This window comes from Oncorhynchus clarkii, chromosome 27 (assembly GCF_045791955.1).
Source record: "Oncorhynchus clarkii lewisi isolate Uvic-CL-2024 chromosome 27, UVic_Ocla_1.0, whole genome shotgun sequence".
Classification (NCBI taxonomy): Eukaryota; Metazoa; Chordata; class Actinopteri; order Salmoniformes; family Salmonidae; genus Oncorhynchus; species Oncorhynchus clarkii.
This window is the reverse complement of record NC_092173.1, coordinates 24,956,646-24,977,820: the sequence shown is the minus strand read 5'-3', so window position 1 is coordinate 24,977,820 and position 21,175 is coordinate 24,956,646. Positions and strand designations below refer to the sequence as shown.

The 21,175-nt window shown below is 42.7% G+C and overlaps 1 protein-coding gene across 2 annotated transcripts in view; it reads left to right on the top strand.

Moving 5' to 3' along the window:
- Positions 1-21,175, top strand: part of LOC139386393 (galactosylgalactosylxylosylprotein 3-beta-glucuronosyltransferase 1-like) — a 96,402-nt gene that overhangs the window by 71,912 nt on the left and 3,315 nt on the right. The window contains exons 3-8 of one of the 2 annotated variants that reach the window (XM_071131960.1): positions 10,270-10,430; positions 11,108-11,250; positions 12,755-12,826; positions 12,925-13,436; positions 19,336-19,632; positions 20,816-20,922. In XM_071131960.1, coding sequence (XP_070988061.1) covers positions 11,139-11,250; positions 12,755-12,826; positions 12,925-13,436; positions 19,336-19,632; positions 20,816-20,902 — 1,080 coding nt within the window. In that variant the 5' untranslated portion in view covers positions 10,270-10,430; positions 11,108-11,138 and the 3' untranslated portion in view covers positions 20,903-20,922. The remainder of the gene's footprint in view (positions 1-10,269; positions 10,431-11,107; positions 11,251-12,754; positions 12,827-12,924; positions 13,437-19,335; positions 19,633-20,815; positions 20,923-21,175) is intronic. The other variant, XM_071131962.1, reaches the window with a different exon arrangement.

The window sequence follows — 21,175 nt, the reverse complement described above, 5'->3', positions numbered from 1 at the left end:
TGTGATCAAAGTCAACGATGAGTCTCTCTGCAAAGTCATCTTCCAGCCGAGACAGTGACAGTATACTGTTCTGTAGCATCAGCAGATGCAGAAATGCTGTGTCAACAATGATCTGCGAGTGTCATTTTTCTGTTCCCTCCAGCGCTTTGGAATGTGACTCTGTATATTGGATAGCACCACTGATGTACAAGGACAGCAGAGGTAAAAGGGCTGACAAAAATATGCCAACCAGTCGGTTATTTGAGATGGCAAAAACAGTGGAGTATGGAGAGATGAGCATTGAAAAACGTTAAGAAGTGAACTTAAACTTAAGACGAGTCATTTTCAGTTAGGACTCTGGATGAACTAAACAAATAGGACTACTTAATTAATAGTTATGTCTGGGTGACACTTATTTGGTATTTCACCAAGGGGTTTTTAATGTCATGTCTTCTCAAAATGTTTTAATCCCAGTCTATGCAGAGTACACTTCGAAGTTTCTGAGCAAATGCTTCAACTCTACATTCTCTATCTTTAGACAGGTTAGCTGACAACGTCACTACAACGATGCGCACACTTCAATGGGCCAGAAGGCCATGTGTTGTTATGATTCTGGATGGCCAGATAGCTAGCAACAATAACAAGAGGCTGCCATGTGGGGAATCGTATGAGGCTCGTTTCAAATATTTTTTATCTTGTTCTTGATACCGTGTCTTGTTTTGAGGTGTTTTGACTGATCAATAACCTACCAGTTAGTTTATCTCTATTCCTTCTACTGCATTATTGCTAAAACATTATAAAATATTGCTAAAATTCGCTAGCTAGCTAACTAACAACTGCAACAATGTATTTGAGAGACAACAAGTGCTCATTGTGTAAATGTATTTATGTTTTCAATGAATATTGGAGACAAAATATAGCTTATAAAACCCTGTCAGTTTTGTCCCATAGTTGGCATGTGTCTTGCTAAACAACCAACCCATTTATTAATTGCTGAAACTGTGTCAGTTACATATGATGAATTGGCTGCAGTAGGTTTACCTGAAATACATCCTTCAAGACTTTAAAGGTTAAATAAATAAGATGATTTATTTTTTGTATAATAACATGACATGTTTCTTTACTAAACAAAATACAGGGTGGCCTTGTTGCGCATATAGAAAGCCTTAGCTGTAATGTTCAGTATTAAGTAGCTTGATAGGCCATGCCCATGCCCCACATCATTCTGCTTTTAGTACTCTGAGATGAATCTATCTATACTAGCTTTTCATTTAGACTCAAATCAGCAGCTAGACGTGCAAACACAACACACAACTCTAAATCCAGAGTAGCCAATCCAGTGCGTGTATGAAGGTCAACATGTGTTCCTGCGGACTGCATTACCAAACTGAATCACTCTCATATAGTAAGCAAAAGTGTGCAGGAACCAACTAAAAGCTAGCTCTGTGTCTAATTACCAAAGCAATTAAATAAAACTCCGTAACAAAATGGTTTATTTCAGGGGTCTGCCTTTTAGTGACAGGTTAAAAGCGAATGAAAGCATGTCATGCCAACAGTCTCATGATTTATGCAACTAAGAAAACAACAGGTACGTACAGAAATGGTGCCCATGTAGACTGGTAAATGATGTGTATGGTGACACACTAATGCAAGTCTACATTGAAATCAATGTCCAGTTAAAGCTGATCCCCCTTACAATGGTCATCATCCATATCGTTGATATTCAGATTCATAATGTTGTCAAGGCATTTACAATAGCTGCTTAGTGCTATTTTATGTTCATGTTCAACTACCTTATACGTATTGTGTTACAGTAATTCAATAAATACCATCAATGTGAGTTTTGCTATTTAGCAAAGGTTGCTATTAACAACACAGCCACAGCCACAGCTCATGGTTTCAGTCTGTTCTGGTATTATTCTCTCTCCTTATCATTCCTTTACCAATTATTTTCCAAGCCCAACACAAATCATGTGCTGGCTGCCTCAGCCTTGGATTAATTCCCTCTGGTTTAATTAGTGATGATCAGATTCATAATGCTATATTTTTCCACTCCACACAGGCATATACAGTAATTGGGGACTTTGGCTCTTGAGAAGGCTTTATGTGAAGAATCCATCATCTCTCCCCCATCAGGGGAACAGGCTACCACCAGGGCATGCTATGGCATCTGAGAGGAGAGGACGGTGGGGAGTGTTGGCCTAAACTCCCACTCAATATGCTAGCATTAATTAACTCATGAATCTATCTAGGAGGCTCCTGGTGCTAACTCTTGGTCTATGTTTATGAGTGGGCCTGATCTATGGCTATATGAATCATACTTCTCTGTTCCACACTGAACACTGGGACCTTACTATATTTACTTCTAAATGGTGCATGATTATGGCAATGAACTGAACAATTGTACAATCTACCGTTTTTCACCAAAAGGTCAGATTCTGACACCCATTACATTTCTAAATGTGCTGTGATAGCATTCAGTACAATGCTGATGGCTCATGAACCGTTTATATGAGATTCATCTCACATTTTGTAGATGTCATGGAACAAATGATTGCTAAACAAACTATTCAGTGTGTCCAGTGCCTGTGGTGTAGAATAGCCATGCATCAGCAGCATACAGCTCCACACAGTGAAATAAGCGCTTTAAAATACAATACTATTACTTTAGGACTGAGAATCAGCATTTAAAAATCGAGGCAGTACCCAGCATAACTGATGGTGTATCACTGTATCACACAAGTCAAATAAAATAATTGCACAATGACAAAAAATGAATGGATGAAGTGAATACAGTGTTAGGTGAATAAAGCCTATGAATATTTTTGTGAAAAGATTCTGCTTGGTTGTACGTCACTGTTCACTCTTCACGCTGAATTGTGGTGCTCTGTGGTACAACGACGGAAAGCAGTCTCCCTCATAAAGCTTTGCTTTATCTTGGCCAGGTCGCAGTTGTAAATGAGAACTTGTTCTCAACTGGCCTACCTGGTTAAATAAAGGTGAACTAAAAATAGAATGAAAATCTTATGTGTGTCCTAGATCTCCTACAAGAGGCATACGTCTTGACCTTTTACTTGTTTTCCTAATCATATTAGTTTACCGCCACACATTGGTCACTATGAGACATGTCATGACATGACCTGATCTTTACCCTTTGCCCGAGGTTTCAGTTTCAGTCCCCATGGTCCTAGGGAATGTCTGTGTGCTTTCTACCCAAGGTGTGAGTGCCTCATCTCAGGTTGCCTTGCCTGGCTGAGCTGTTGCACATCAATTCAAGAGGAAAGTGGTAGACAGGCTGAGGTTATCAACAGAGAATAACCTGCCTTGGAATGGGCGCCTAAATCTTTCATCAATGCTGAGGCAGCCGACTCTGGACAGGACCCCAGCCATCAATCAAGGGCAACCCACAGCTGAAAATGGCTTACTTAACTTTTCCAGAAAATTAAACAGCCATTCTCATCTACATCAAATGGGAAAGTGTACTCCCCGCCGCTCTTTTGGACTGATTAAGTTATTAAGCAGCATTAAAGTGGACAGAGTGCCAGCCTTGTGTTAAGCAAAGCAAGGAGTGTAAATCTACACAGGCTGCCTTAACAGTACGTGGAAAGGAGACGGTCTTGAGTGCCCACACCCATTAGGCAAAGAGATGGATTATCTTTGATTACACGCCAACTTGCTCACTTCCGTGCAGCATAAGCCTACAATAGGGAAAGTATCATTCTTATAATAAACCATGAGAGAACATTGCAAAATAGAGAATTATTTCTGTAAAATGTATATTTTGATGGTGAGAAGAATGTAGTCACTTTGCTCTGAATTTCACATTACCAAGACATCAGTGCAACATCTGCCCAGACTTGGTTGGCACTTGGTTGACTATACACAAAGCCCTGTTTGACTCTGTCACTCTCTGTGAATCATAGCCTTTGGAACAGTATGTGGTGGCATTATACTCTGCTCCAAGGATACTCTATAGGCCCAAGTTGTTTTCTCCTATTCTCCTGTATGGTCTCTCTCCCTCTGGAGATGGAGAAGGCTATAATTATAATGGACGCATCTGAGCTGTATGTACAGTAAACAGAATGTAAATATAATTCGGTGTGCTTCAGTTTCTTATATTTACTGTAGCTCATTATGTTACAGTATTTCATTTTCTTTGTATGGAGTACCTAGAAGTTATAACACAAACCTTCAAGCTAGCACTGTATGTGCGCCCACATGAATGAATGGACACACACACACACACACACACACACACACACACACACACACACACACACACACACACACACACACACACACACACACACACACACACACACACACACACACACACACACACACACAGGACAAAAACAATGCTCGTTCTTGCATTATGGAACCTATTATTTACAAAAATGTAATCAATTCTTTCATACAGTATCTGGCCCATCTTGGTTTTCAATACCTGTATTAATTCTGTCTGCTTCTCTGAATCCAATACAAGCACAATAGAGAACACAATGAAAAGTAGAGATTGTAGAAACCACTCAGCCAGGCTGTCCATTCTCAGTCATTTCTAAAGCAATTAAGGCAGTGTGAATCAATACCTCACAAATCCAGAATGAAAATTTAATGACACCTCCAGGCAAAGGTATTTTTTGTTCTGTGACAGGGACATCGATAATGACCGATCGCAGCCCCTCTCTTAGAAAGTCCCCAAGACGTCACTGAAAACTGTTCCAAGGCCTGGCTAGTTGGTAGGACACCAATAAATTAATAAGTAAGAGTGAATGATTTGACAGACAAGTACAAAATATCTCCTCTGTGGCTCTCCAACTGAATAGAGAGTACATCAAAATGATGCCCTGGTGAAATGGCTAGGAAAAGATGGTGTTATTATTGGTATCCCAGACATATGAGAAGATGGGAGCCAACGGTATCTCAAACTTCAGAGGCAGGCTCGATTACGAACATGGAATGTTGACCCTTTAGTAAGCCTCCAATAGGCAACAGGAATCAACAGTAACCCTCCAACAGGCAACAAGAGTCTACAGTAACCCTCCAATATGCAACAGGAGTCAACAGTAACCCTCCAATATGCAACAGGAGTCAACAGTAACCCTTCAATAGGCAACAGGAGTCTCTTCCATAAAGCTTTCATCTACCCTGTCCTTACAGATTTGTAAGAATGAGTCATTGAGGGAGGGGAGGGAAGGGTGCTGATTCCATTTTTGGATATAAATCAAATACAAGTTTATTGGTCTCACACACAGTTTAGCAGATGTTATAGTGGGTGCAGTGAAATGCTTATGTTACTAGCTCCTACCAATGCAGTAAAATGTCAAACAGGTACACAATAATCAATAAAAAAAAACTGAAAGAACAACAAGAAATCAAGAAATGTCAGAACGAATCTAATTAACAACCCAAATAGCACTGTAACAGGGGAGGCAGGTAGCCTAGTGGTTAGAGAGTTGGGACAGTAACCGAAAGCTTGCTGGATCGAATCCCAGAGCTGACAAGGTAAAAATCTGTAGTTCTGCTCCTGAATAAGGCAATTAACCCACTGTTTCCCAGTAGGCTGTCATTGTAAGTAAGAATATGTTCTTAACTGACTTGAATAGTTAAATACAAATAAAACAAAAACAGTAATCTATATGTATATGCACTAGATGGATTTACAGAAGAAATACTAGGAATGATATGTAAATAAGTAGATTTACATTGCTTTAGAGTGAGCCTTGACAAAAATTCAGTATATAAATAAATATATCTAAACAGTGTAACTAAAATGCAATGAACAGTAGTAGAAATATTAGAATGAGCTACACTACTGGTCAAAAGTTTTAGAACACCTACAAATTCAATAGTTTTTCTTTATTTTTTTTACTATTTTCTACATTGTAGAATAATAGTGAAGACATCAAAACTATGAAATAACACATGTGGAATCTTGTAGTAACCAAAAAAGTGTTAAACAGATCAAAATATATTTTATATTTGAGATTATTCAAATAGCCTCCCTTTGCGTTGATGACAGCTTGGCACACTCTAGGAATTCTCTCAACCAGCTTCATGAGGTAATCACCTGGAATGCATTTCAATGAACAGGTTTGCCTTGTTGAAAGTTAAATTGTGGAATTTATTTCCTTCTTAATGCATTGTGTTGTGACAAGGTGTGTGTGTGTGTGTGTGTGGGGGGGGGGGGGGTATACAGAAGATAGCCCTATTTGGTAAAACACCAAGTCCATATTATGGCAAGAACAGCTCATATAAACAAATAGAAACAACACTCCATCATTACTTTAAGACATGAAGGTCAGTCAATGGGAACATTTCAAGAACTTTGAAAATGTATTCAAGTGCAGTTGCAAAAACCATCAAACGCTACGATGAAAATGTCTCTCATGAGGACCACCACAGGAAAGGAAGACCTAGAGTTACCTCTGCAGCAGAGGATAAGTTCATTACAGTTACCAGCATCATAAATTGCAGCCCAAATAAATGCTTCACAGAGTTCAAGTAAGAGAATACATCTCAACATCAACTGTTCAGAGGAGACTGTGTGAATCATGGTCATGGTCGAATTGCTGCTAAGAAACCACGACTAAAGAACACCAATAATAAGAAGAGACTTGCTTCGGTCAAGAAACACGAGGGATGGACATTAGACTTGTGGAAATTTGTCTTTTGGTCTGGAGTCCAAATTGACGATTTTTGGTTCCATCCGCTGAGTCTTTGTGAGACGCGATGTGGGTGAACGGATGATCTCAGAAGGTGTATTTCCCACCGTAAAGCATGGACGAGGAGGTGTTATGGTGTTATGGTGCTTTGCCAGAGACACTGTCAGTGATTTATTTAGAATTCAAGGCACAGTTAACCAGCATGGCTACCACAGCATTCTGCAGCGATATGCCATCCCATCTGGTTTGGGCTTAGTGGGGCTATCATTGTTTTTCAACAGGACAATGACCCAATACACATCCAGGCTGTGTAAGGGCTATTTTACCAAGAAGGAGAGCGATGGAGTGCTGCTTCAGATGACCTAGCCTCCACAATCCCCCGACCTCAACCAAACTGAGATGGTTTGGGATGAGTCGGGCCGCAGCGTGAAGGAAAAGCAGCCAACAAGTGCTCAGCATATGTGGGAACTCATTCAAGACTGTTGTAAAAGCATTCCAGGTGAAGCAGGTTGAGAGAATGCCAAGAGTGTGCAAAGCTGTCATCAAGGCAAAGGGTGACTATTTGAATAATCTCAAATATAAAATGTATTTGAATTTGTTTAACACTTTTTTGGTTACTACATGATTCCATATGTGTTATTTCACATGATTAAATTGACTCATGTTCAATGACTCTATGTAGGGCAGCAGTCTCTAAGGTGCAGGGTAGAGTACTGGGTGGTAGTCGGCTAGGGACCAAGTCTGAGTTTCAGGGCAGGGTGATGGGTGGAGGCCGGCTAGTGGTGACTGTTTAACAGTCTGATGTATAATGTATAATAATAACAGTCTTGTGGTATACTGTGACATACTGTACATTCTCATATAGACCGGAGACGTGGAAAAAGGATGAGAGAAGATAACGATGTGTCAGACTTGTGTAGAGTTTAAATTATGTAACTTCAATGTGAATAGCTGTATCCTATCATAAATTGGAATTTGACTACCCTCAAATGGTACATTTGCACCTCACATCCCTTATTCTCACCCCCTGTAGGTACAAAATATGGAAATATGTGTTTTGTAGTGTGCTCCTCTCCCATTTCCTGTTGTTGCAGTCATCAGGGGTGGGGTCAAAGGCTATGTAGTTCAGTACCTCCCAATCAGTGCAGCTGCTCTCTATAGTACTGTGCATTACTAACATGTAGCTACTTAACCAGCAGCAGGTACTCACTCCATTCCTCCCTTCACGCCTGGTTAGAAGTTGTTGATGTGAAACGCTGTTGAGCGCCACTGTCAGACATTGATTTTAGCAGTCTCCAGATCAAACACACATTTGTATTCCTTAATTTTCACATTTGTTAAGCAGTGCCATTTCTACTGTTAACCATAGTGGGGGGAGAGAAAAACACCAGCACATTCTACCCAGTTCTACAATCTAATCTGCCTGGTATTAAACTGGGACTACTACCTAGTCTCCCTGCTATTGAGCTGTGACTACTTCCTAGTCTACCTGATATTGAGCTGGGACTACTAACTAGTCTACCTGGTATTGAGCTGGGACTACTAACTAGTCTACCTGGTATTGAGCTGGGACTATGACCTTAGTCTACCTGGTATTGATCTGGGACTACTACCTAGTCTACCTGGTATTGAGCTGGGACTACTACCTAGTCTACCTTGTATTGAGCTGGGACTACATTCTAGTCTACCTGGTATTGAGTAGGGGCTACCATCTAGTCTACCTGGTATTGAGCTGGGACTACTACCTAGTCTACCTGGTATTGGGCATTGAGAGACATGCAGAGATTATACTTCAGCGTCTTCAGCTTTCTCATGTCAGCAGATGTGAATTTGGGAATATTTTGACTTTATCTTTTATCTAGTTCTCTTTGAGAAAGGAAAAGCAGACTGAAATGTTGACAGTTTGTTGTGCTGTACAATGTCCATGTTGTTTGTCTTATTCTGATCCATCACAATGTGTTGAGCTGAGGAAAGGGAACGTTCTCTTGTAGCACTCCCATTGAGAAACATGTAACCTGTGCATCACTGTGTGAGCATGGATGCAGCGATGATAGAAGAAAGCACGGATATTTTTGTCAATACAGTGAAGTATTCTCTATCTGTTCCACTCACAGTGAGTCCATTCAACTGCTTGGTCGGAATTCTCAGAAAACATTCTGTAAATTGGACTAGCTTGGTCGTTGTGAGGAGAGATTGTTTAGAAATCTTGTGCATTTCAAGCAAATACACTCCCTACCGAATTACCAGGTCAGAGGCAATTTGCATTTATACTATGCCTCAATAAAAAAACTGGGCCCCTGTTGTTTGCTCTGAAGAATATAAAAGAAACATCTTTGCAGTTCATTTGATCTTCCATCACAAAGTGTCTAAAATTATACACCCAGTCGATCTGCAGCCGACCAATATCTGAGCTGCAGCATACACAGGCATCCTGGCTCACCGTGGCATTCATTCATTCCCATGCTTTTGGACGAGATAGGATGCTGATTGTTTCATAACATCACCATTCTCCATCCACAGCACCAGAATCTTGGCAAGAGAAGTGGCTGTATGCTCTTCTCCCAGTATCCATATCTTAGGGAGAAATGAAAACAACCTGTCACTGCCACAGATTCCTTCTGTAAACAGGACCCACTGGGCACAGACGTCAGTTCAACATCTAGTTTCGATTCACATTTGGTTGAGTTATCAACTAACCTGAATTCACTTCGAAATCAACAGAAATTGTTACCTGCCATTGGATTTAGGTTCAAAGTTAGGTGAAAGAAATAGAACTGCCTTGACGTTGATAGCTTTTTGCAAATCCCATAAGTTTTTCACGTTGATTCAACATCATCACATAGATCAGGGATCCTCAACTAGATTCAGCCACTGGCCAATTATTTTCTTGAGTGGATGGTTGAGGGTCAGTAACATGATCACACAAATAATGTGCAGACTGCAAATTGACCGCAAGAAGCCCAAGCAGATACAATATTTGACTAAAACATAATTCTTTCAAACCTTGCTTATATTTGTATACGATCACATATCTCTCTATTATGCTTGGGAATACTTGGAAAAAGATTCCCAAAATGTAAATCACATGGAGTTGATTTCCTGGTGTTTTGACAGGTGTTTATGTCAAACAATTAAAATTAGTTGCTTTTTTCTCTGGAAACTTGGAGGGGGAGTGGGGGGTTAAAACCTGGGCCCTGGCCCGCTAGTTGGGGAGCCCTGACGTGGAAACAATGATGATTCAACCAGTTTTTGACCAGTGATGAATGACGTTAGCCCTAATTGGAGTTCTGTACTGTAGTCCTCTGCCGCTCCTGCTCTTGAATGGTAGTTCTGTGATGGTTGAGACAGGGACATTACATTGTGGATGCACATGCAGTTGAGGTAGATTGCTAGGCAACCTTTTCCGATACCTGAGTACAGTTATTGACTCCTAGAGTTGACAAAAGAATGAAGCTCACTGAGTTGATGTTGTCATCTTTGGAGTGCTGGTAAACATGGGGCTGTGTTTCTGGAAGGGTTTGGTCTGAATGCCATCCTAATGTGACTGATGTCATGTCTTCCTATAATGTGACTGACTGATGACATAATGCGGTGACTAAGCCCTGACCGGTTGTTTTCCATCCAGCTCTCCGGGTGGTGTTTCCTGGGTGTGTGAGGAGGAGGCATGGCTGGTTGAGATGTTGTGGACGATCACACCACTCAGCTAGACGTGCTGCTGCTGCGCTGTGTGGGCCTGGCTCCTGCAGCTGCACCATTGATGGTGCCGTGATCCAGTTCTAACCGTGGGTGAGGAATCATAGTAATTTACCATACTCATCAACATGTTTAGCACAATACATTCAGCCATTGTAATATGGCCATAGGTCCGTTTATGATTTATGCTTTAATGAGTGCCTGATACCATAGTAGTCTCACAGCACGTATGGCTTCCACAGCACAAACACATTGATCCATAAGTCTAATCACTGATATTCCAAAGCAATGAAATGTGCATATTGAAAAGGGGCAAAATGATTTGTTCCACATAGTGCCTGTCTGTATACAGTTCTAGATACTCAGGCAGCACAACATTGGCAATTTCCTCTGAGGACTTCCCATTGCCTGCTCTCCACTGACGCAGTAAAAAACTGCTTAAAACTCTTCTTGACCCATTTCTTTATCAGTGGAAGGCTTTTATGGGGCTTATGTTTATGTGTCAGATGCATTCACACTTTGGAAATTAAGCCTTCCGCCTGACAGCATGTGTATAAATGGAGTATTTATACGCCGGGAAGATAAACAGAATTGACGAGGTATTATATCGCTGTGCTAAAAGACTGTCAGCTTCCTCAGGGTGGAAAAGTCAGTGGCTCTCTCAGCCAACCCACCATAATCTTGTCATTTTGAAATAAAATTCAGAGTGGATCATTTAACTAGAGGCCTTTGATGCTGATATGTTTGTCGCTCCTCCTCTCTCCTGGCAGGTAATGACGAGACATAAAACCAATCCTGGAGATGCCGAAGAGAAGAGACATTCTTGCCATCGTGTTGATAGTGTTACCGTGGACTCTGCTCATCACCGTTTGGCACCAAAGCGCAATCGCTCCGCTGCTCGCCATCCGCAAGGGTACATCCTCCACTTTCTCATAGGTCCTCTGTTGAATGGTGTAGAAATATTCAATAGCCAATTCATCCAATCCAATCGGGTCACATGCCCAGTTACCGAATATAATGTACAGTACATACAGTACAACACATGCCTTCCACAGGGTCTGTTACAGATCTGTTACAAAAATGCACTTCTTGGTAAGTGTCCTTTGATTCACACAGCCCCATCTGCAGCTTGTGCTTGGTGCTATGGTCTTGAGCAGTCATTCAGCTAATATATTTAGCAGTTAAACTGTAGCAGACTTTTCAAATCAAAAGGAGACTAAATTAATTTCTAATGCCCTTTAATCAGCATCTGAAATAATAATCACTGTTCCCTAATAGCTCCCAGGCAGGCTTTATTGAATCTCCTGAGTCAATGTGTTTGTGCGGCTTCCACATACTGTACACAAGCCTGAGATGTTACCACACTCTCACATGAGTGAACCCCCCCCCCCCCCATAGATGTGACCCTAAGTGACATAATAAACCAACAGTGTGAGTACAGTACTCTGTCTGGTGAACAGAACCATATTCAAAAGGTCCAATGCAGCTGTTTTTATCTCAATATCAAATCCTTTCTGCGTAACAATGAATTACCTTACTATTCTTTTTTTTAAATTAAAATTGTCAAAAAGAAACAAAAATAGCAATATCTCAAGCAAGGATTTTGCTGTCTGGGAGTGTTCTGAGTGAGGAGCCTAATTGGATGAACCTAATGGGAGGGATATGTAACCTGAAGCTAGCCGTTATTGGCAGAGAGGTTTGAAACTCTTTGTTATTGGTCTATTAGCGTATACCACTGGGTGATGTAGCCAGGTAGGCCAACATTTCTGGTATTTTCAAACAGCTCTTACACTAAAACAGCATTAGCATCATTTTCACAATGTCACAGTATTATACCAACCTCAGTGTGGCAATTAATATATATATATATATATATTAAACGCAGAACCATTTTATTTTTGACAGCACTGGGCTTTTAAGGTGACAGTAAATCAATAGCGTTCTTTGTCTCTTTCCTTTTGCCATCAAGGTAATATAGGCAGGTTTCCACAAATCATCTGGAGCTTTCTCCTTGTTTGGTCTTAAAAGGAGCAGGGGGTTGCCAGATTGCTTTCTGTCAGCCACCGCAGAACATCTGGCCATCAGAAGATTGTGTTAATCTGCTGTGTGACGCAGAAATACAATTTTTATGTCTGAAAGAGTATCCTCCGCTCTAACTGAGCACCGATAAAGATTGCCATTAGCTATGGAACAATGTGGGGAGAAATTAACTATGTTAATGATCCAATAATGATATTCTATCCATCATAGAGGGCTATGGGGGCCACATAATCATAGCTCCACTACTGGAATAGACCCTGTCCCTGCCACGGCTGTTCCAGCTGAATGAGTAGGGGCAGCCAGGGGAGCCGCTGCCGTAACCAAACTGTAGCCATGATGTCCCCTCACCTCACGCTGCCTGCTTTCGCTTTTTGCAGCCTGTCACCACCTAGTAAAAGAGATCTTTATCATACCAGAGAGGCTTGCAGTCCATCGACACCGACTCGCAGGTACTTGCCTCTTGCATTGTGTCACCTGAGATTATACAGCGGGCGACCCCGCTCCCGGGGCGTGCTAATGCCTTACATGTCTTCCTGTTCCCCTGCAGATGACGGAGCCGACAGAGGGCGGAGGGAGGCGGGCCAGTCCAGCGACTCTAAGGAGTACTGCTCCTCTGATAAGGACATAGTGGAGGTGGTGAGGACGGAGTACGTGTACACGCGGCCACCACCATGGTCCGATGGGTTGCCCACCATCCACATAATCACCCCCACCTACAGCCGCCCAGTCCAGAAGGCAGAGCTGACGCGGCTGGCCAACACCTTCCTCCACGTGGCCAACCTCCACTGGATCCTGGTGGAAGACTCTCAGAGGAGGACCCCGCTCGTTACACGCATGCTCCGGGAAACGGGTCTCAACTACACCCACCTGAACGTGGAGACTCCCAGGAACTATAAGCTTCGTGCGGACACGCGGGATCCCAGGATACCCCGGGGCACCATGCAGAGGAACCTGGCACTGCGCTGGCTCAGAGAGACCTTCAACTCCAACAGCAGCCAGGCGGGCATTGTCTACTTCGCTGACGACGACAACACCTATAGCCTGGAGCTGTTTGAGGAGGTCAGTACAGGCCTGGGGCGCACTGGCATCTCATGGCCACATACGGTCCACTAGATTCACTTTTGTGTCAGTGAATATAATGGTAGTGGGGAGTTTACGGCACATAAAGTACATATTTTTGTTATTTTATTTATTTCAACATGAATGGTGGCTACTCCTACTCCTAGTACAGTAGTAATATATTGTGGTTATTACCTAAAATATTTTGATTCCCATTGCCAACAACAGTGGTCCGAGGATAAGTTTGAACTTAGTTGTCAGTGCCTCAGGCCATCCATTTTGACTCAAGACAGATTGGCTTGAATGGATGCTGTTAGGCCCTGAGGCATTAGCCTCAGGTCTTGTTAGTGTGAAGGGGGCAGGTTGTAAATGGTGCAATCCATATCGATGGGTCGGTTATTACCTTTCCCTGGAAATCAGGTAGAGTGCTCTCCCTCTCCCTATAATCCTTCCATCACTTACACCCAGCACCAGCACTCTTTATAGGGGGGAGTAACAACCTATAGGGCTGAGCTTGAGCTAGCTGCCTCTGGGCTGACCGATAGAGAGTCAGTGAGAAACCACTCCAACCCAACTGACAGAGCAGTAAATATCAGACCATTCTCATCGACCTACTAACAGGTGTAAGTCATGGAGGGGATGGCTATAACAGCTACATGTGAAGAGGTTGAAAGTAGACATCGATCTAAGAGATTGCAGTTGGATATGCCATGTTGTTGTGATCTGGACTTGAATTAACCTGAATGGAAAGATGCCAGCTTGTTCAGCGTGACCTGACATTTGAAATATGAAAACTGGTACAAATTAAATCATTCATACACTCATGTAAAATAGATGCTATCCAGAACCTAAAAGGGTTATTCTGCTGTCCCCATAGGAGAACCCTTTGAAGAACCCATTTTGGTTCCAGAAAGAACCCTTTTGAGTCCAGATAGAACCCTGTTGGGTTACACATAGAGCCCTTTCCCCAGAGGGTTTTTCATGGAACCCAAAAGAGTTCTACGTTGAACCAAAAAGGGTTATCTTATGCTGACAGCTGAAGAACCCTTTTGGAACACTTTTTTCTAAGAGTGTAATGTCATGAACTCTTGCCCAGAGTTGTCAGTAATATGATAATACGACAGGTTACAAAAACAACGGCTGAATCAAATACGTACAGCAAGGAACTGTAATGGCCAACCTAACCTTTTGTTGTTGCTCCATTACATCATATTAAGCAGATTCTCTCACCCAGAGCAGAAGCAAAATTGTGCTTCTCTACACTCCGTTATAAGTCCAGACCCAACCATAGGAAACATTCCATGTCGAGAGACATGGGTAGAGACTAGAGGTCGACCGATTATGATTTTTCAACTCCGATACCGATACCGATTATTGGAGGACCAAAAAAGCCGATAGCGATTAATCGGCCGATTTAAAAATAAATAAAAACGTATTTGTAATAATGACAATTACAACAATACTGAATTAACACTTATTTTAACTTAATATAATACATCAATAAAATCAATTTAACCTCAAGTAGATAATGAAACATGTTCAATTTGGTTTAAATAATGCAAAAACAAAGTGTTGGAGAAGAACTTAAAAGTGCAATATGTGCTATGTAAGAAAGCTAACGTTTAAGTTCCTTGCTCAGAACATGAGAACATATGAAAGCTGGTGGTTCCTTTTAACATGAGTCTTCAATATTCCCAGGTAAGAAGTTTTAGGTTGTAGTTATTATAGGACTATTTCCCTCTATACCATTTGTATTTCATTAACCTTTGACTATTGGATGTTCTTATAAGCACTTAAGTATTGCCAGTGTAACAGTATAGCTTCAGTCCCTCTCCTCGCGCCTCCCTGGGCTCGAACCAGCAACACAACGACAACAGCCACCACATCGAAGCAGCCTTACCCATGCAGAGCAAGGGAAACAACCACCCCAAAGCTCAGAGCAGTGAAGTTTGAAACGCTATTAGCGCGCGCTAACTAGCCAGCCATTTCACTTCGGTCACACCAGCCTCATCTCGTGAGTTGATAGGTTTGAAGTCATAAACAGCGCAATGCTTGACGCACAACGAAGAGCTGCTGGCAAAATGCACGAAAGTGCTGTTTGAATTAATGTTTACACGCCTGCTTCTGCCTACCACCGCTCAGTCAGATACTTAGATACTTGTATGCTCAGTAAGATTATTTGCAACACAGGACACGCTAGATAATATCTAGTAATATCATCAACCATGTGTAGTTAACTAGTGATTATGATTGATTGTTTTTTATAAGATAAGTTTAATGCTAGCTAGCAACTTACCTTGGCTTACTGCATTTGCGTAACAGGCAGTCTCCTTGTGGAGTGCAACGAGAGAGAGGCAGGTTGTTATTGCGTTGGACTAGTTAACTGTAAGGTTACAAGATTGGATCCCCCGAGCTGACAAGGTGAAAATCTGTTTTTCTGCCCCTGAACGAGGCAGTTAACCCACCGTTCCTAGGCCGTCACTGAAAATAAGAATGTATTCTTAACTGACTTGCCTAGTTAAATAAAGATTAAATAAAGGTGTAAAAAAAGAAAAAAATATTATAATAATAATAATTGGCAAATCGGCGCCCAAAAATACCAATTTCCAACTGTTATGAAAACTTGAAATCGGCCCTAATTAATCGGGCATTCCGATTAATCGGTCGACCTCTAGTAAAGACTGCTGTAAATTAAAGTAAAATATGCTATAGATACACAAAAGTATGTGGACACCCCTTCAAATTAGTGGATTAGGCTATTTCATCCACACCCGTTGCTAAAAGGTGCATAAAATTGAGAACACCGTCATGCAATCTCCATAGACAAACATTGGGAGTGGAATGCCCTTACTGAAGAGCTCAGTGGCATTCAACGTGGCACCGTCATGGGATGCCACCTTTCCATCAAGTCAGCTCGTCAAATTTCTGCCCTGCTAGAGCTGCCCGATCAACTGTAATTGCTGTTATTGTGAAGTGGAAACGTCTAGCAACAACAACTGCTCAGCCACGAAGTGGTAGGCCACACAGAATGGGACCACCGAGTGCTGAAACACGTAGAGCGTAAAAATCGTCTGTCCTCGGTTGCAACACTCACTACCAAGTTCCAAACTGCCTCTGGAAGCAACATCAGCACAAGAACTGTTCGTCTGGAGCTTCATGAAATTAGTTTCCATGGCGGAGCAGCCGCGCACAAGCCTAAGATTACCATGTGCGATGCCAAATACACCGGCTGGAGTGGTGTAAAGCTCGCCGCCATTGGACTCTGGAGCAGTGGAAACGCGTTCTCTGGAGTGATGAATCATGATCCACCATCTGGCAGTCCGACAGACAAATCTGGGTTTAGTGGGTGCCAGGAGAACGCTACCTCCCCCAATGCATAGTGCCAACGGTAAAGTTTAAAGAGGAGGAATAATGGTCTGGGGCTGTTTTTCACAGAGCCCTGACCTCAACCCCATCGAACACCTTTGGGATGAATTGGAACGCAGACTGCGAGCCAGGCCTAATCGCCCAACATCAGTGCCCAACCTCACTAATGCTCTTGTGGCTGAATGGAAGCAAGTCCCCACAGCAATGTTCCAACATCTATTGGAAAGCCTTCCCAGAAGAGTGGAAGCTGTAATATCAGCAAAGGGGGGACTAACTCCATAATAATGCCCATGATTTTGGAATGAGATGTTCGATGAGCAGGTGTCCACATACTTTTGGTCATGTAGTGTAGCTCATGAAATATGCATCTGCCATAGTTAAACTTCATCACTGTAAAGGGGTGCATTAATTATTAAGCTTTCATTAAAAAATGCTTTTGTTGCCTTTCCAAAGCCAGAAGGAGTATTTACAGGCAGTGTCTGCTTCTCTATTTTTATCATATCTATCCTTCTCTATTCTCCTTCAGCATCCACATTCAACATTGTGAACCAGATCACTTAGAATACAATATCACCTAAATTGAACACGTTTTAAAATTATAAAATAAGTATTGGATATAAAAGGTATATATAATGATATTGCTTCTGGTTTAGGAATCATGTGGTGTACTGATGAAAATGGGCCACAGTTTAGGAGTTGAACTAACCATTTTCTACTGTGTTCTCTATGGACTAAGCCACCAATTCCATCTATTAAAGACAGATAATCAACCTATAGCAGTATAATCACCCGATAGCAGTATCAGTCTGTTCTGATGACAACTCACTTTAGAGCCTCTGTGAACCAGTACAGATCCCCATCTCCTTCGCTTCAGATGGAGTAATACACCTGGAGAGTTTAGGATTAGTTCCCTTTGTTGTGCTCCGACTTCAAGAACATAGGCAGGCTGTCTCTGTGGGCCTCCCCAAGTAAAGGAAACATAGCTTACACACACACAGAGAGAGAGAGAGAGAGAGAGAGAGAGAGAGAGAGAGAGAGAGAGAGAGAGAGAGAGAGAGAGAGAGAGAGAGAGAGAGAGAGAGAGAGAGAGAGAGAGAGAGAGAGAGAGAGAGAGAGAGAGAGAGCGAGAGAGAGAGAGCGAGAGAGCGAGAGAGAGAGAGCGAGAGAGCGAGAGAGAGAGAGCGAGAGAGAGAGCGAGAGAGCGAGAGAGAGAGAGCGAGAGAGAGAGAGAAGAGAGAGAAAGAGAGAGAGGGGAGAGAGAGAGAGAGAGAGAGAGAGAGAGAGAGAGAGAGAGAGAGAGAGAGAGAGAGAGAGAGAGAGCGAGAGAGTTAAAGAACACTTAGCACAAACACTTCAAGTCCACGAAAATTGGGCAGCACTTTATGGCATTTTCACTTGCTCAGCTCTAAACAGAGGAGAGACGGGGTACTGTTTTAGCAATCATTCCCGTCAGTGGCAGCATTGGAAACATTCATTTTCACATTGTAGCATGGAGGGAGAGGGGCAACCCCCTTGACGATGCTTGAGCCAGTTCCATTCCAGAACCAACCCATTGAGGAAAACAGCTATTTCCCTCGTAGGAAAGATGCATGATCTAAACTTGTGATAAAGGTCAGTTTTCTTACGTACAAAAATCACATGACCCTTGGGAGAGGGTGATGTCATCCCTAACACCATATCAAATTAAATGTTATTTGGGTGACTAGCCTGGCAAAGTCCTGGTCTCGGTGGCCCAGATGTGTTTCCAAACTGCACTCATAAACCCGGGCCTCCTCCATCCTGTTCTCAAACACACATCTCCTCTCTGATCCCCTGGGCTGATGGGTTATCATCAGATACGGCTAGAATACTGGGACACACACAGAGCGAGCCCCGTTTCCAGAGTGTTGTCCCACCCAGCACACACACACACACATCTCCTCTCACTGCTAAACACCTAATTTAAAAAGCAGTTCCACAACACCAGCACCTTTATTATTGCTACTGCATTGAGTGTGGATAAATTACTCAACAGTTCAGCCCTCCTCATTAGAACACTTCCTTTCATGATTTGGGCGGCTCTCTTTCGCTGCTAGTGGTGCAGAAATACAGTCGACAAAGAGCGGGTGGCCAGGAGATCGTTTGATACTGGAAGATTAAAGGACAAACCTGAGCCTCTGAGGAATGGAAGAGGCTCGGCACCTTTCAAGCATCTCCTCAACCAACCTGCTCTTCTTCTCCCAATCCACTCTCTATAATGGCCCTGGTCCTCAAACCCACTTAGCTCTGTCCACGTTTACTCTTCTTAGGCTGGGTCCATCACAGTGGCCCTGCAAGGCTTCTGTGATACATGTAACATACACACCATAGCTTTCAGATTATCTGGCTCGATTTGTATCATTGTTTGGAATTAAAACTATTGTCTCCTGTAATTAATGTATATTGCCTTGTTGGCACATCTCATATAGACATTGATACACTGATCCTGTTCATTAAAAATACAAACAGTGCAAAGATGCTTAACTCTCTCTGTCCTCTCTTCTTCTCTATCCAGATGAGGTCAACAAGGAAGGTGTCTGTATGGCCTGTGGCCTTTGTTGGTGGTCTGCGCTACGAGTCTCCCAAGGTCAATGCAGCAGGCAAGGTGTACGGCTGGAAGACTGTATTTGACCCTCACCGGCCCTTTGCCATCGACATGGCGGGCTTCGCCATCAACCTGCGGCTCATCCTCTTCAAGCCCCAGGCCTATTTCAAGCTGCGAGGAGTGAAGGGAGGCTACCAGGAGAGCAGCCTTCTCCGGGAGCTGGTCACACTCAACGACCTGGAGCCCAAAGCATCTAATTGCACTAAGGTAGATAGAGCAAAATAGATGCTTTATTTTTGCATGTAATACTCTGTCATTTTACACCAGAATATAATAATTTTACCTGTTGGTATTTTATATAATGTCAGGCAAATGTGAAATCCATACTCTGATGATCCTCTGGTGGATCCAAGCTTAGTGCAGAGGCAGTGGCAAGTTCACTCTCTCCAAAACAACTTCATATATAACCAGGTGCTAAAAATGTCAGTGGATCCATTAGGTAACTGGCAGGCTCCCCTCACATAGTGGGTGTGATTGTAAACGGCTTCAGGGCACTGTGTGGTGTTTCATTCCCATTTCATCTCCGGCCTGGCTGTTCCCTGCCTGGCTCTGGCCCTAGCCCCAGCTGCTAAGCCTCTCCCTGGGCAGAGAGGCATCACCCAGGGGCCTTAGCCCACCACCACTCACACTCACATAATGGGATATTCAGCCTGATTATATTCAGGACTCCTGGAGGGGAGTAGATGAAAAGAGCTGGGGGGGGGCATCCTAGCATGCATTCAGCCCAGATGAGCACAGGGCAAGGGATGGGGGATGAGTCGTGCTCCGGCACCTCTCCTCCTTATAATCTACCTCTTCAGACGCAAGTGTGACTATTAACCTCATCTACACCTGGGTAAAGTGGGAGTTGGCTCCTGGTGGAGGCAGCTCAAACACACCCCATGCATAATTCATTACTGAGGTGGAGGAGATGAAAGGTAGGGCTGCTCAGAGACTGAGGGGAAGAAAATGAGCTCTATACGTCGATTCATTTTCACCATCACTCTCCTGGATGTGAGTCCGGTCTCAAGAGCCAAATCATCCCACTCCAAAGGCTTGATTGGGGCTATAGTTACCGGTACGCGACGCACCCAAAATAACCGAGTTGCATCACTTACAAAGAGCAAAAAAGAAGAGCAAGTTTTTATTTTTCCACTACGGGAGCACTCTCTATTCACTATCATAAAATGTTGAGCAAGGTCGAGCTGACACACAGGAGTACATTCTTATAGATAGGTTTCCTATTGTACCATCAGTACTGCTCTTGTTGCTATATCTAGGAGTAGATGCTCAGAAGAACATCACCACCGCCCATGCAGAGAGGAAAGGAGAGAGGAGGAGTGGATGGGTGTGTGTTCGATCCTGAGAGTGTTGCCTGATGCTGATTCTTCTCTCTGATATTTCTCTACAGATTCTCGTTTGGCACACTAGGACAGAAAAACCTGTCCTTGTAAATGAGGGAAAGAAAGGATTTACAGACCCCAATGTGGAGATTTGACGTTGTCTCCTCGGGCGATGGTAAAGAGATAAATTATTCAATTATTCACATCTCAGACTTATTTTACTAATTTATATACAAATATTTGTATGACCTTTGGCGAACAGGGAAATGGTATACCAATGATAAGCACATTTCGGGATATTGTTTAAATTATCCATTGCTTTTACAGACACCCACATTTTGGGGCTAAAAGAGTTATTACAACTATATTGATCTGTACTGCAAATTGACTTCATTATGAATGTGTGTAATTTCTCAGTGAGTCCCTGC